The 13,713-nt window shown below is 50.1% G+C and overlaps 1 protein-coding gene across 3 annotated transcripts in view; it reads left to right on the top strand.

The window, feature by feature from the left end:
- ST6GALNAC4 (ST6 N-acetylgalactosaminide alpha-2,6-sialyltransferase 4) overlaps positions 1 to 13,713 on the top strand; it is a 189,404-nt gene that overhangs the window by 135,599 nt on the left and 40,092 nt on the right. For all 3 annotated transcript variants that reach the window (XM_085614150.1, XM_085614151.1, XM_085614152.1), the window contains one exon: positions 2,665 to 2,847. In XM_085614150.1, the coding sequence (XP_085470276.1) occupies positions 2,665 to 2,847 (183 nt within the window). The remainder of the gene's footprint in view (positions 1 to 2,664; positions 2,848 to 13,713) is intronic.

Raw genomic sequence — 13,713 nt, 5'->3', positions numbered from 1 at the left:
GGGGTCCTATGAATTTACAAATGTCTGTGAGTACTGGTGGGGGTCCTATGAATTTACAAATGTCTGTGAGTACTGGTGGGGGTCCTCTAAATTTACAATTGTCTGTGAGTACTTGTGGGGTCCTCTAAATTTACAAATGTCTGCGAGTACTGGTGGGGTCTGTCTGCGAGTACGAATGGGGGTCCTCTCAATTTACAAATGTCTGCAGGTACTGGTGGGGTCCTCTAAATTTACAAATGTCTGAGTACTGGTGGGGGTCCTTCAAATTTACAAATGTCTGAGTAATGGTGGGCGTCCTCTAAATTTACTACTGTCTGCGAGTACTGGTGGGGGTCCTCTCAATTTACAAATGTCTGCTAGTGCCTGTGGGGAGTCCTATACATTTACAAATGTCTGTGAGTACTGGGGGGGGGGTACTATAAATTTACAAATGTCTGTGAGTACTGGAGGGGTCCTCTAAATTTACAAATGCCTGCGAGTACTGGTGGGGGGTCCTATAAATGTACACATGTCTGTGAGTACTGGGGGGGTCCTCTATATTTACAAATATCTTTGATTACTGGTGGGGTCCTCTAAATTTACAAATGTCTGTGAGTACTGGTGGGGGTCCTCTAAATTTACAAATGCCTGCGAGTACTGGTGGGGGGGTCCTATAAATTTACAAATGCCTGCGAGTACTGGTGGGGGGTCCTATAAATTTACAAATGTCTGCGGGTACTGGTGGGGGGTCCTATAAATTTACAAATGTCTGTGAGTACTGGTGGGGGTCCTATGAATTTACAAATGTCTGTGAGTACTGGTGGGGGTCCTCTAAATTTACAATTGTCTGTGAGTACTTGTGGGGTCTTCTAAATTGACAAATGTCTGCGAGTACTGGTGGGGTCTGTCTGCGAGTACTGGTGTGGGTCCTCTCAATTTACAAATGTCTGCAGGTACTGGTGGGGTCCTCTAAATTTACAAATGTCTGTGAGCACTGGTGGGGGTCCTTCAAATTTACAAATGTCTGAGTACTGGTGGGCGTCCTCTAAATTTACTACTGTCTGCGAGTACTGGTGGGGGTCCTCTAAATTTACATATGTCTGCGAGTACTTGTGGGGGTCCTCTCAATTTACAAATGTCTGCAAATACTTGTGGGGGTCCTCTAAATTTACTACTGTCTGCGAGTACTGGTGGGGGTCCTCTAAATCTACAAATGTCTGAGTATTGGTGAGGGTCCTCTAAATTTACAAATGTCTGCGAGTACTTGTGGGGGTCCTCTAAATTTACTACTGTCTGCGGGTACTGGTGGGGGTACTCTAAATTTACATATGTCTTCGAGTACTTGTGGGGTCCTCCCTCAAGCTCTTCGAGGAGCTGGTACTAATGGATCCATCAGACGTTGGAGAGGGGTACCCCAAACAGTATCCATTGTGAGCGCCCCTGATCTGACTGTGGCATTGATCCATGTACAGACCTGCCTGCCCTTCCCCCTCGCCCCCTCCCTGGGGAGGTTACTGAGACCTGCTCACCAGGAGAAGCAGGGATACCAGCTGTCTCCTCCTTGGCCTCCATACATCTGCTGCCCTACCTCTGTGGTGCACCATCCCTCCTCTCCATGGCCTTCCCTTTCTTACTTTCAGGTGTGCACATGAGGGCTCACCCCCCACCCCACCTAGAGTGCTCTGAGTGGCTGCAATCAAAGCCCTGGTGGCTCCCAGAGGTCTGGGAAGCCTTGTGTGCCCACCTAGAGTGCTCTGAGTGACTGCAAGAGAAGCCCTCCCTGGTGGCTCCCATAGGTCTAGGAAGCCTTGTGTGCCCATCTAGAGTGCTCTGAGTGGCTGCAAGAGAAGCCCTTGTGTGCCCATCTAGAGTGCTCTGAGTAGCTGCAAGAGAAGCCCTGGTCGCTCCCAGAGGTCTGGGACATCCTTGTGTACCCACCTAGAGTGCTCTGGGTGACTGCAAGAGAAACCCTGGTGGCTCCCAGAGGTCTGGGAAGCCCTGTGTGCCCATCTAGAGTGCTCTGAGTGACTGCAAGTGAAGCCTTGGTGGCTCCCAGAGGTCTGGGAAGTCTTGTGTGCCCATCTAGAGTGCTCTGAGTGTCTGCATGAGAAGCCCTGGTCGCTCCCAGAGGTCTGGGAAAGCCTTGTGTGCCCACCTAGAGTGCTCTGAGTAGCTGCAAGAGAAGCCCTGGTCGCTCCCAGAGGTCTGGGACATCCTTGTGTACCCACCTAGAGTGCTCTGAGTGACTGCAAGAGAAGCCCTGATGGCTCCCAGAGGTCTGGGAAGCCCTGTGTGCCCATCTAGAGTGCTCTGAGTGACTGCAAGTGAAGCCCTGGTTGCTCCCAGAGGTCTGGGAAAGCCTTGTGTGCCCACCTAGAGTGCTCTGAGTGTCTGCATGAGAAGCCCTGGTCGCTCCCAGTGGTCTGGGAAAGCCTTGTGTGCCTTCTCTTTGAAGATCACTGGGGATCCTTCTGCAATGATCCGCCGCTGCCTCTCCATAGGCAGATGTGGCTTAGATCTCTTTAGTATGAGGTGGTCTCTGGCTCATGGTCCTGGCTTGTATCTAGTGTTCTTCATGGCTCCCAAAGCTCCTCAGATGGAACTTGGTCTGCTAGTGAGTAGTTGTGAACATTCCACAGCACTCCACTCCAAGGGATGACCTGTGCGCTCTTGTCTTCTCCACAGATCCGCCTGTTCCTGGTTTGTCTGCTCCTCGGCCTCTGCTCGCTTCTCTTCCGACTATCCTGCTCCTACTGCTGGAAGCTTTGCTGGGCCCGGTGTGACCAGTGGCTGGGGACCCCCAACCATGTGCCCTCGGTGCCCCCCCTTGTCCACCTGACTGGATACAGCCGCGTACCTGATGGACAGGTGAGTGACAGGCAGGGATGGACAGGTGAGTGATGGCCGGGTATGGACAGGTGAATGATGGCCAGGGATGGATAGGTGAGTGAAGGTCAGGGATGGACAGGTGAGTGATGGTCAGGGAAGGACAGGTAAGTTATGGTCAGGGATGGACAGGTGAGTGATGGTCAGGGATGGACAGGTGAGTGACGGTCAGGGATGGACAGGTGAGTGACAGTCAGGGATGGATGATGAACAGGTGAGTGATGGGCAGGGATGGACTTGTGAGTGATGGCCAGGTATGGACAGGTGAGTTATGTTCAGGGATGGATAGGTGAGGGACAGGCAGGGATGGACAGGTGAGTGACAGGCAGGGATGGACAGGTGAGTGTAGGTCAGGGATTGACAGGTTAGGGACATGCTGGGATGGACAGGTGAGTAATGGTCAGGGATGCCTGATTGACAGGTGAGTGATGGGCAGGTATGGACAGGTGAGTAATGGTCATGGATGGACAGGTGAGTGTAGGTCAGGGATTGACAGGTTAGGGACATGCTGGGATGGACAGGTGAGTAATGGTCAGGGATGCCTGATGGGCAGGTGAGTGACAGTCAGGGATGCGTGATGGACAGGTGAGCAACGGTCAGGGATGGACATGTGAGTGATGATCAGGGATGGACAGGTGAGTGAAGGGAAGGGATGGACAGGTGAGTGATGGTCAGGGAAGCTTGATGGACAGGTGAGTGATGGGTAGGGATGCCTGATGGACAGGTGAGTGACATCAGGGATGGACAGGTGAGTGATGGTCAGGGATGAACAGGTGAGCAATGGTCAGGGATGCGTGAAGGATAGGTGAGTGACATCAGGGATGCCTGATGTACAGGTGAGTGACGGCAGAGATGCCTGATAGACAGGTGAGTGACAGTCAGGGATACGTGATTGACAGGTTAGTGATGGTTAGGGATGCATGATGGACAGGTGAGTGACAGTCCGGGATGTGTGATGGACAGGTGAGTGATGGTCAGGGATACCTGATGGACAGGTGAGTGATGGTCAGGGATGCCTGATAGACAGGTGAGTGACATCAGGGATGGACAGGTGAGGGATGGTCAGGGATGAACAGGTGAGCAATGGTCAGGGATGCGTGATGGATAGGTGAGTGACATCAGGGATGCCTGATGTACAGGTGAGTGACGGCAGGGATGCCTGATAGACAGGTGAGTGACAGTCAGGGATGCATGATTGACAGGTTAGTGATGGTCAGGGATGCATGATGGACAGGTGAGAGACAGTCAGGGATGCGTGATGGACAGGTGAGTGATGGTCAGGGATACCTGATGGACAGGTGAGTGATGGTCAGGGATGCCTGATGGACAGGTGAGTGATCGGCAGGGATGGACAGGTGAGTGATGGTCAGGGATGCCTGATGGACAGGTGAGTGATCGGCAGGGATGGACAGGTGAGTGATGGGCAGGGATGCCTGATGGACAGGTGAGTGAAAGTCAGGAATGTTTGATGGACAGTTAAGTGGTGAGCAGGGATGGCTGATGGAAAGGTGAGTGATGGTCAGGTAAACCTGATGCACAGGTGAGTTCCTGGTAGGGATATCTGATAGACATATGAGTGACGGTCAGGTATGCCTTATGGGCAGATGAGTGAGGTTCAGGGATACCCGATGGACAGGTGAATAATGGTCAGGGATGCTTGATGGACAGGTGAGTGACGAACAGCAATGCCTGATGGGCAGGTGAGTGACGGTCAGGTATAACTGATGGACAGGTGAGTTACAGGCACTGATGCCTGATAGACAGGTGAGTGACATCAGGGATGCCTGATAGACAGGTGAGTGGCAGGCAGGGATGCCTGATGGACAGGTTAATGGCTTTACACAAAAAGAAGGGGGAGGAGGATAACACCTTACTTCGACCTCCTCAGGGTAAGAATCAACACACAGAAAGAAGTAAGGTTACTGTAGTCGCAACTTTTATTCAGTGTTAATATAAAATAAAGGTATGACAAAGTACAATACTTTGTAAAAACTGCCCTCACCCACAAGCAATTGTGGCATGCTTCATCATAGGGCTGCTGCGATGCCTCAGCGCAGACCAACGCTTGAGGCGGAGCAATAACGGTGAGGGAGCCAATATAAACACACAGAAGAGGAAAAAAGGATCCAAGAAGAAAAGGTGCAGATAATACGTCTAAAACTGACTAAGGGATATCCCAGTAATAGTTTCATTCCTGGACTCCCCCGTCAGAATTAAAAAGGTAATTCATATCCTAGGATGGAGATGAGGTGCGTGTATTAGGCACCCATCACACCTCCGTTCTGCATAATGGTCGACATGTTTCTGCCGGAATCCGTGTCTCTACCAGCTTTCATCATGACTGCTGGATCCCTTTCTGCCAATATACCACTAATATATCAAAATGCTCAAGATTACTCCACCTGCATTATGTTGTATGGTCCAGTACACGCACTACTATTAGGATCGAGTTTCACTGTGTAAATCGCTAAAACTGGCACAAGGGGAGAGGGTGACCCCTCTAGTCACACAGTCGTCAAGGGTGGTGTGCCACCACTTTGTGGTCCCTCCTGGTGCAGTGCTGCAGCTGCTTATCTGGTCCCAGTGGTAATTCCTCATTCTTCGACCTCTAGACAGTGCTGCAGCTGTGTCTCTGTTCCCAGTGGTAATTCCCCATTCGTTCTCCTCTAGACAGTGCTGCAGCTGTGTCTCTGTTCCAAGTGGTAATTCCCCATTCGTACTCCTCTAGACAGTGCTTCAGCTGTGTCTCTGTTCCCAGTGGTAATTCCCCGTTCGTACTCCTCTAGACAGTGCTGCAGCTGCTTATCTGGTCCCAGTGGTAATTCCCCATTCTAAGTCCTCCGGGCAGTGCTGAAGCTGTGTCTCTGCTCCCAGTGGTAATTCCTCATTCTTTGACCTCTAGACAGTGCTGCAGCTGTGTCTTGTTCCCAGTGGTAATTCCTCATTCTTAGTCCTCTAGACTGTGCTGCAGCTGCTTATCTGCTCCCAGTGGTAATTTCTAATTCTAAGTCCCCTGGACAGTGCTGAAGCTGTGTCTCTGTTCCCCGTGGTAATTCCTCATTCTATGACCTCTAGACAGTGCTGCAGCTGTGTCTCTGGTCCCAGTGGTAATTCCTCATTGTTAGTCCTCTAGACAGTGCTGCAGCTGCTACTCTGTTTCCAGTGGTAATTCCCCGTTCGTACTCCTCTAGACAGTGCTGCAGCTGCTTATCTGGTCCCAATGGTAATTCCCCATTCTAAGTCCCCTGGACAGTGCTGAAGCTGTGTCTCTGTTCCCCGTGGTAATTCTTCATTCTATGACCTCTGGACAGTGCTGCAGCTGCTTTTCTGTTCCCAGTGGTAATTCCTCATTCTAAGACCTCTAGACAGTGCTGCAGCTGCTTATCTGGTTCCAGTGGTAATTCCCCATTCTAAGTCCTCCGGACAGTGCTGAAGCTGTGTCTCTGTTCCCCGTGGTAATTCCTCATTCTATGACCTCTAGACAGTGCTGCAGCTGCTTTTCTGTTCCCAATGGTAATTCCTCATTCTAAGACCTCTAGACTGTGCTGCAGCTGCCGCTTTGGTCCCAGTGGTAATTCCTCATTCTACGTCCTGTGGACAGTGTTGCAGCTGCTACTCAGTTCCCATAGTAATTCCTCATTCTAAGACCTCTAGGCAGTGCTGCCGCTGTGTCTCTGTTCCCTGTGGTAATTCCCCATACTTACTCCTCTAGACAGTGCTGCAGCTGCTTCTCTGGTCCCAGTGGTAATTCCTCGTTCTAACTCCTCTAGACAGTGCTGCAGCTGTGTCTTGTTCCCAGTGGTAATTCCTCATTCTTAGTCCTCTAGACTGTGCTGCAGCTGCTTATCTGCTCCCAGTGGTAATTTCTAATTCTAAGTCCCCCTGGACAGTGCTGAAGCTGTGTCTCTGCTCTCAGTGGTAATTCCTCATTCTATGACCTCTAGACAGTGCTGCAGCTGTGTCTCTGGTCCCAGTGGTAATTCCTCATTGTTAGTCCTCTAGACAGTGCTGCAGCTGCTACTCTGTTTCCAGTGGTAATTCCCCGTTCGTACTCCTCTAGACAGTGCTGCAGCTGCTTATCTGGTCCCAGTGGTAATTCCCCATCCATTCTAAGTCCCCTGGACAGTGCTTAAGCTGTGTCTCTGTTCCCCGTGGTAATTCCTCATTCTATGACCTCTGGACAGTGCTGCAGCTGCTTTTCTGTTCCCAGTGGTAATTCCTCATTCTAAGACCTCTAGACAGTGCTGCAGCTGTGTCTCTGTTCCCAGTGGTAATTCCCCATTCTAAGTCCTCTAGGCAGTGCTGCTAGGTGCTCATCTGGTCCCAGCGGTAATTCCTCATTCTAACTTCTTTAGACAGTGCTGCTAGGTGCTGCTCTGGTCCCAGTGGTAATTCCTCATTCTAGGTCCTCTGGACAGTGCTGCAGCTGCTACTCTTTTCCCAGTGGTAATTCCTCATTATAAGAACTCTTGACAGTGCTGCAGCTGTGTCTCTGTTCCCAGTGGTAATTCCTCATTCATACTCCTCTAGACGGTGCTGCAGCTGTGTCTCTGTTCCCAGTGGTAATTCCTCATTCTAAGTCCTGTGGACAGTGTTGCAGCTGCTACTCAGTTCCCAGAGTAATTCCTCATTCTAAGACCTCTAGGCAGTGCTGCAGCTGTGTCTCTGTTCCAAGTGGTAATTCCTCATTCTATGACCTCTAGACAGTGCTGCAGCTGTGTCTTGTTCCCAGTGGTAATTCCTCATTCTTAGTCCTCTAGACAGTGCTGCAGCTGCTTATCTGGTCCCAGTGGTAATTCCTCATTCTAAGTCCTCTGGACAGTGCTGAAGCTGTGTCTCTGTTCCCCGTGGTAATTCCTCATTCTATGACCTCTAGACAGTGCTGCAGCTGCTTTTCTGTTCCCATAGTAATTCCTCATTCTAAGACCTCTAGGCAGTGCTGCCGCTGTGTCTCTGTTCCCTATGGTAATTCCCCATACTTACTCCTCTAGACAGTGCTGTAGCTGCTTCTCTGGTCCCTGTGGTAATTCCTCGTTCTAACTCCTCTAGACAGTGCTGCAGCTGTGTCTTGTTCCCAGTGGTAATTCCTCATTCTTAGTCCTCTAGACTGTGCTGCAGCTGCTTATCTGGTCCCAGTGGTAATTCCCCATTCTAAGTCCCCTGGACAGTGCTGAAGCTGTGTCTCTGTTCCCCGTGGTAATTCCTCATTCTATGACCTCTAGACAGTGCTGCAGCTGTGTCTTGTTCCCAGTGGTAATTCCTCATTCTTAGTCCTCTAGACTGTGCTGCAGCTGCTTATCTGGTCCCAGTGGTAATTCCCCATTCTAAGTCCCCTGGACAGTGCTGAAGCTGTGTCTCTGTTCCCCGTGGTAATTCCTCATTCTATGACCTCTGGACAGTGCTGCAGCTGCTTTTCTGTTCCCAGTGGTAATTCATCATTCTAAGACCTCTAGACAGTGCTTCAGCTGTGTCTCTGTTCCCAGTGGTAATTCCCCATTCTAAGTCCTCTAGGCAGTGCTGCTAGGTGCTCATCTGGTCCCAGCGGTAATTCCTCATTCTAACTTCTTTAGACAGTGCTGCTAGGTGCTGCTCTGGTCCCAGTGGTAATTCCTCATTCTAGGTCCTCTGGACAGTGCTGCAGCTGCTACTCTTTTCCCAGTGGTAATTCCTCATTATAAGACCTCTAGACAGTGCTGCAGCTGCGTCTCTGCTCCCAGTGGTAATTCCTCATTCTTATTCCTCTAGACGGTGCTGCAGCTGCTACTCTGCTTCCAGTGATATTCCTCATTCTAACTCCTCTAGGCAGTGCTGCCGCTGTGTCTCTGTTCCCTGTGGTAATTCCCCATACTTACTCCTCTAGACAGTGCTGCAGCTGCTTCTCTGGTCCCAGTGGTAATTCCTCATTCTATGACCTCTAGACAGAGCTGCAGCTGCTTTTCTGTTCCCAATGGTAATTCCCCATTCGTACTCCTCTAGGCAGTGCTGCAGCTGTGTCTCTGGTCCCAGTGGTAATTCCTCATTCTTAGTCCTCTAGACTGTGCTGCAGCTGCTTATCTGGTCCCATTGGTAATTCCCCATTCGTACTCCTCTAGGCAGTGCTGCTAGGTGCTGCTCTGGTCCCAGTGGTAATTCCTCATTCATACTCCTCCAGACAGTGCTGCAGCTGCATCTCTGCTCCCAGTGGTAATTCCTCATTCTAACACCTCTTGACGGTGCTGCAGCTGCTTGTCTGTCCCCAGGGATAATTCCTCATTCTAACTCCTCTAGACAGTGCTGCAGCTGTGTCTCTGTTCTCAGTGGTAATTCCCCATTCTTCGACCTCTATGCAGTGCTGCCACTGTGTCTCTGTTCCCTGTGGTAATTCCCCATACTTACTCCTCTAGACAGTGCTGCAGCTGCTTCTCTGGTCCCAGTGGTAATTGCTAATTCTAAGTCCCCTGGACAGTGCTGAAGCTGTGTCTCTGTTCCCCGTGGTAATTCCTCATTCTATGACCTCTAGACAGTGCTGCAGCTGCTTTTCTGTTCCCAATGGTAATTCCCCATTCGTACTCCTCTAGGCAGTGCTGCAGCTGTGTCTCTGGTCCCAGTGGTAATTCCTCATTCTAAGTCCTCTGGACAGTGCTGCAGCTGCTACTCTGTTCCCAGTTGTAATTCCTCATTCTAACACCTCTAGACAGTGCTGCAGCTGCATCTCTGGTCCCAGTGGTAATTCCTCATTCTAAGACCTCTAGGCAGTGCTGCAGCTGTGTATCTGTTCCCAGTGGTAATTCCCCATTCCCCAGTGGTAATTCCCCATTCTTACTCCTCTAGACAGTGCTACTAGGTGCTTCTCTGGTCCCAGCGGTAATTCCTCATTCTAACTTCTTTAGACAGTGCTGCTAGGTGCTGCTCTGGTCCCAGTGGTAATTCCTCATTCTAGGTCCTCTGGACAGTGCTGCAGCTGCTACTCTTTTCCCAGTGGTAATTCCCCATTCTTACTCTTCTAGACAGTGCTGCAGCTGTGTCTCTGTTCCCAGTGGTAATTCCTCATTCTTAGTCCTCTAGACTGTGCTGCAGCTGCTTATCTGGTCCCATTGGTAATTCCCCATTCGTACTCCTCTAGGCAGTGCTGCTAGGTGCTGCTCTGGTCCCAGTGGTAATTCCTCATTCTAGGTCCTCTGGACAGTGCTGCAGCTGCTACTCTTTTCCCAGTGGTAATTCCTCATTCATACTCCTCCAGACAGTGCTGCAGCTGCATCTCTGCTCCCAGTGGTAATTCCTCATTCTAACACCTCTTGACGGTGCTGCAGCTGCTTGTCTGTCCCCAGTGATAATTCCTCATTCTAACTCCTCTAGACAGTGCTGCAGCTGTGTCTCTGTTCTCAGTGGTAATTCCCCATTCTTCGACCTCTATGCAGTGCTGCCACTGTGTCTCTGTTCCCTGTGGTAATTCCCCATACTTACTCCTCTAGACAGTGCTGCAGCTGCGTCTCTGCTCCCAGTGGTAATTCCTCATTCTCAGTCCTCTAGACAGTGCTGCAGCTGTGTCTCTTTTTCCACTGGTAATTCCCCATTCTTAGAGCTCTAGACAGTGCTGCAGCTGCTTCTCTGCTCCCAGTGGTAATTCCTCATTCTGTGACCTCTAGTCAGTGCTGCAGCTGCTTCTCTGCTCCCAGTGGTAATTCCTCATTCTTTGACCTCTAGGCAGTGCTGCAGCTGCTTCTCTGCGCCCAGTGGTAATTCCTCATTCTTTGACCTCTAGGCAGTGCTGCAGCTGCTTCTCTGCTCCCAGTGGTAATTCCTCATTCTTTGACCTCTAGGCAGTGCTGCAGCTGCTTCTCTGCGCCCAGTGGTAATTCCTCATTCTTTGACCTCTAGGCAGTGCTGCAGCTGCTTCTCTGCGCCCAGTGGTAATTCCTCATTCTGTGTCCTCTAGACTGTGCTGCAGCTGCTTCTCTGCTCCCAGTGGTAATTCCTCATTCTTTGACCTCTAGGCAGTGCTGCAGCTGTGTCCCTGTTCATACATCCACTCCACTCCAAACCAAAACACATAGATTAAAAGACATTATCATTATCAACGCCAGTAGCTCTAACCCTGACAAATACAATACCTGTTGCATTGTTATTGACTGGACTTCTAGTCCTTCCTGTGCATGGGTCAGGGGGGTGGAGGGCTGCATAAGTGCACCCATGAGAGGTCCCAGGCAGGATGCCCTCAGTTCTCTTCGAAGCTTCTGTATACTCCATCAGGCGCGGGACCGCGATGGATTTCAAAATAAACTCCTGTTTGCTTTTTGAGAGAGTGTCAGGGCCTGGGCCCAAGCGACTGTATGTGTTCTACTTTCATTAATCCGGTCGTCAAGGCCAAGGAAGCAATCTGTCCACCATTTCTGTTTGATTTATTCATCTCAGTCTCATATACGACCCACTCCTTTCCAGGCGCTGTAGGAGCCGACAGGCTCTCTGTCTAGTTCTGCTTATGCACCTCCATTGCATTTCATATAGTCGTAGAGTCGTGCATCTCAGTGCACGCTTCATTTATAAATGTGCGCTACATTTAGTATGGATTGCACGTGCACAGCATATAACATTTGCTTTATTCTAGTTGAATAGCGAGTCAATTATTCATATATATATGTTTTTTAGGTCTCGGCCTGACGTAAGCAGCGCATGCGTTGCTCTCGTTTTACGAGGCTTCTTAGAATCGATACGATTCCAGAAGCCTCGTCCCAGCTCTGCCTTCAGCTTTCATTTGTGCGCGTTGTTTGGCATCACGAATTATGCCATAGGCAGTGCAATGATTGCACTGAAGGCATGCCAATCATTCCTTGTTGCCACCCTGCTCCTTTGAGGCACGCCCACCGGGATTAGATCGTTTACGAGCAAATTTACACTCTTTCCTTTATAGGACTTGAAGCACAATTTTTTAGGTCGAGGACCGTCCGGTCTGCCGAAGGCAGAACCGGAAGTCGGAGATTTAATGTTTCTGAGAGTGGCACCTTAGCCCGCCTCTCTTTTTGCCTCCCCTCCATTGGCTGGCTTCCTAAACGGAGGCCAGCCATTGGAGGAGAGAGCCGTCCCTCCAAATAGGCTCCGTCTTTTTCAGATTCGGGGGCGTGTTCCTTGCTGTTCTTTCCACTTATTAGCCACGCCCTTTTTTGAACAGCAGGAACACGCCCCTGAATCCGAAAAAATTTCGAAGCTTCCATCCGCCATTGTTTTGCTGTCGTCTGGCCGTGAGGATCTTCTTGCTGTTGTGAGTGTAAATTAAAAGGAGTGGTGCTTTTTATGGGGCAGAATGTGGGGGGTTCTAAGTAAGGCGTTCTATTTATGCGTGTATCAGCCGCAAGTTGTTACAGCTCTTATGCAGAGTGCCGGAGCTAGCAGTGCAGCATTCACTGACTATCTTTCGGCGGCGTGCGCCTCTTCGGTCTCCCCCAAGGTGCTGCGTTACCCTCCTAATGTCTTCTCTTTTGTCACCTATCTAACCCTCATTGCAAGGCACTGAAGACATGTGCGCCGACATGACAACCCTCCCTATTCCGGCGGAAGGCTACCGCTTTCACGGCTAGACTCCACCAAGCCAGGCTTCCATGAGGAGGGGAGGAAGCCGCCTGTGCCACCCCCCCCCCCCCCCCCACCCCCCTTCCTCCCTTCGAGCTGCGAAGATTTCTTCTGGAATCCTGGCCCAGTATATTATGGTGACATGTGTCTGCACAACAATAACACCCAGTCTTAAAGCGCTGAAACATAGATCTCTTTTTGGTGGGCGCTATGTGGGTCCTTACTGGAATTGCTCGTACCAGATAGTTGTTTCTCTGAGCAGGGAAGGGGCGCTGCAAACAGAATATTCGTCCTAGCGAAGTCTCCAGATCCGACAGAGGAACGCCTGGGCATTTTCAAAATGTCCAAAACAGTCACAATCCTGCTACCCAAATTGGACAGCACGGTCATAAAAAATGTGTTTAATATCGTGAAACATGTTGTGATCATTCATGTTTTAGACTGCGCTCTCAGCATCTGAAGCACACGCTTAATTTAAATGTACAGGGAAATATGCATTGTGTGGTAGGCCTGGTCACCTGGGAAGCCGCTACCTTGCCCTCTGTGAATGTCCATACAGACATCTAAGGCCTTGGGGTTATGGTGAGCCCCCCGGAGGGGCGAAGGCTTATTTTCCAGCGCTATTTTTATCTGTTTCTAAGGGTTACATTTATAAGACTTTCCCATCTCAAGTATAAGTCTACAAAACAATTATATGCATTTTATCTCCGTCTAGTGAATTACTTATATTCGCCGTTCACACCGATAAGTAATGATTGAATGGAGGCGGGAAGTATGCTCAGCGGGTTCAGCGCTTGCTGCTCAATTCTGTGTGCGTGATCTGCCCGTCGCCTGATTGAATCCCGCCAGTGTTGCCTTTGGCTTCCGTACTTTCGAGATCGATAAAAGATTTACCCATATGATCTTAATTCTAAAAACGTTCTGCCTAAAGCAAGCACTGCTAACGATTGTTAATAATGTTCTGAGGAACATTACAACACGCAGTAGAGGAGGGGCGGGGGTCGAAACACGGACACCTGGGCCTAATCCCAGCTTTGTGCGGCTCTGTCACAGTTACTTCATCGCCGGCCTTCCCTTTGCGCCCAAACTGTAAAGTGCTAGAATAGAAACGAAATACTGCCTCTGCCGCTGGACGTCACCTGAGCTTGTCCCTGCCCCGGAATTCAAGGGGAATGCAGCCAGGGCCACTGCAATTATGCTGTTCTGTGGGCGCAAATATTTCCGCATAATTATGGATTTACTGTAATTCCACATAATCTATCATCTGCTGCATAATTTGCTGATTTTAACAACAACAACAAATGT

The sequence above is a fragment of the Triturus cristatus genome, chromosome 1_2, assembly GCF_964204655.1.
Source record: "Triturus cristatus chromosome 1_2, aTriCri1.1, whole genome shotgun sequence".
Classification (NCBI taxonomy): domain Eukaryota; kingdom Metazoa; phylum Chordata; class Amphibia; order Caudata; family Salamandridae; genus Triturus; species Triturus cristatus.
This window is presented reverse-complemented; position numbering and strand designations above follow the sequence as displayed.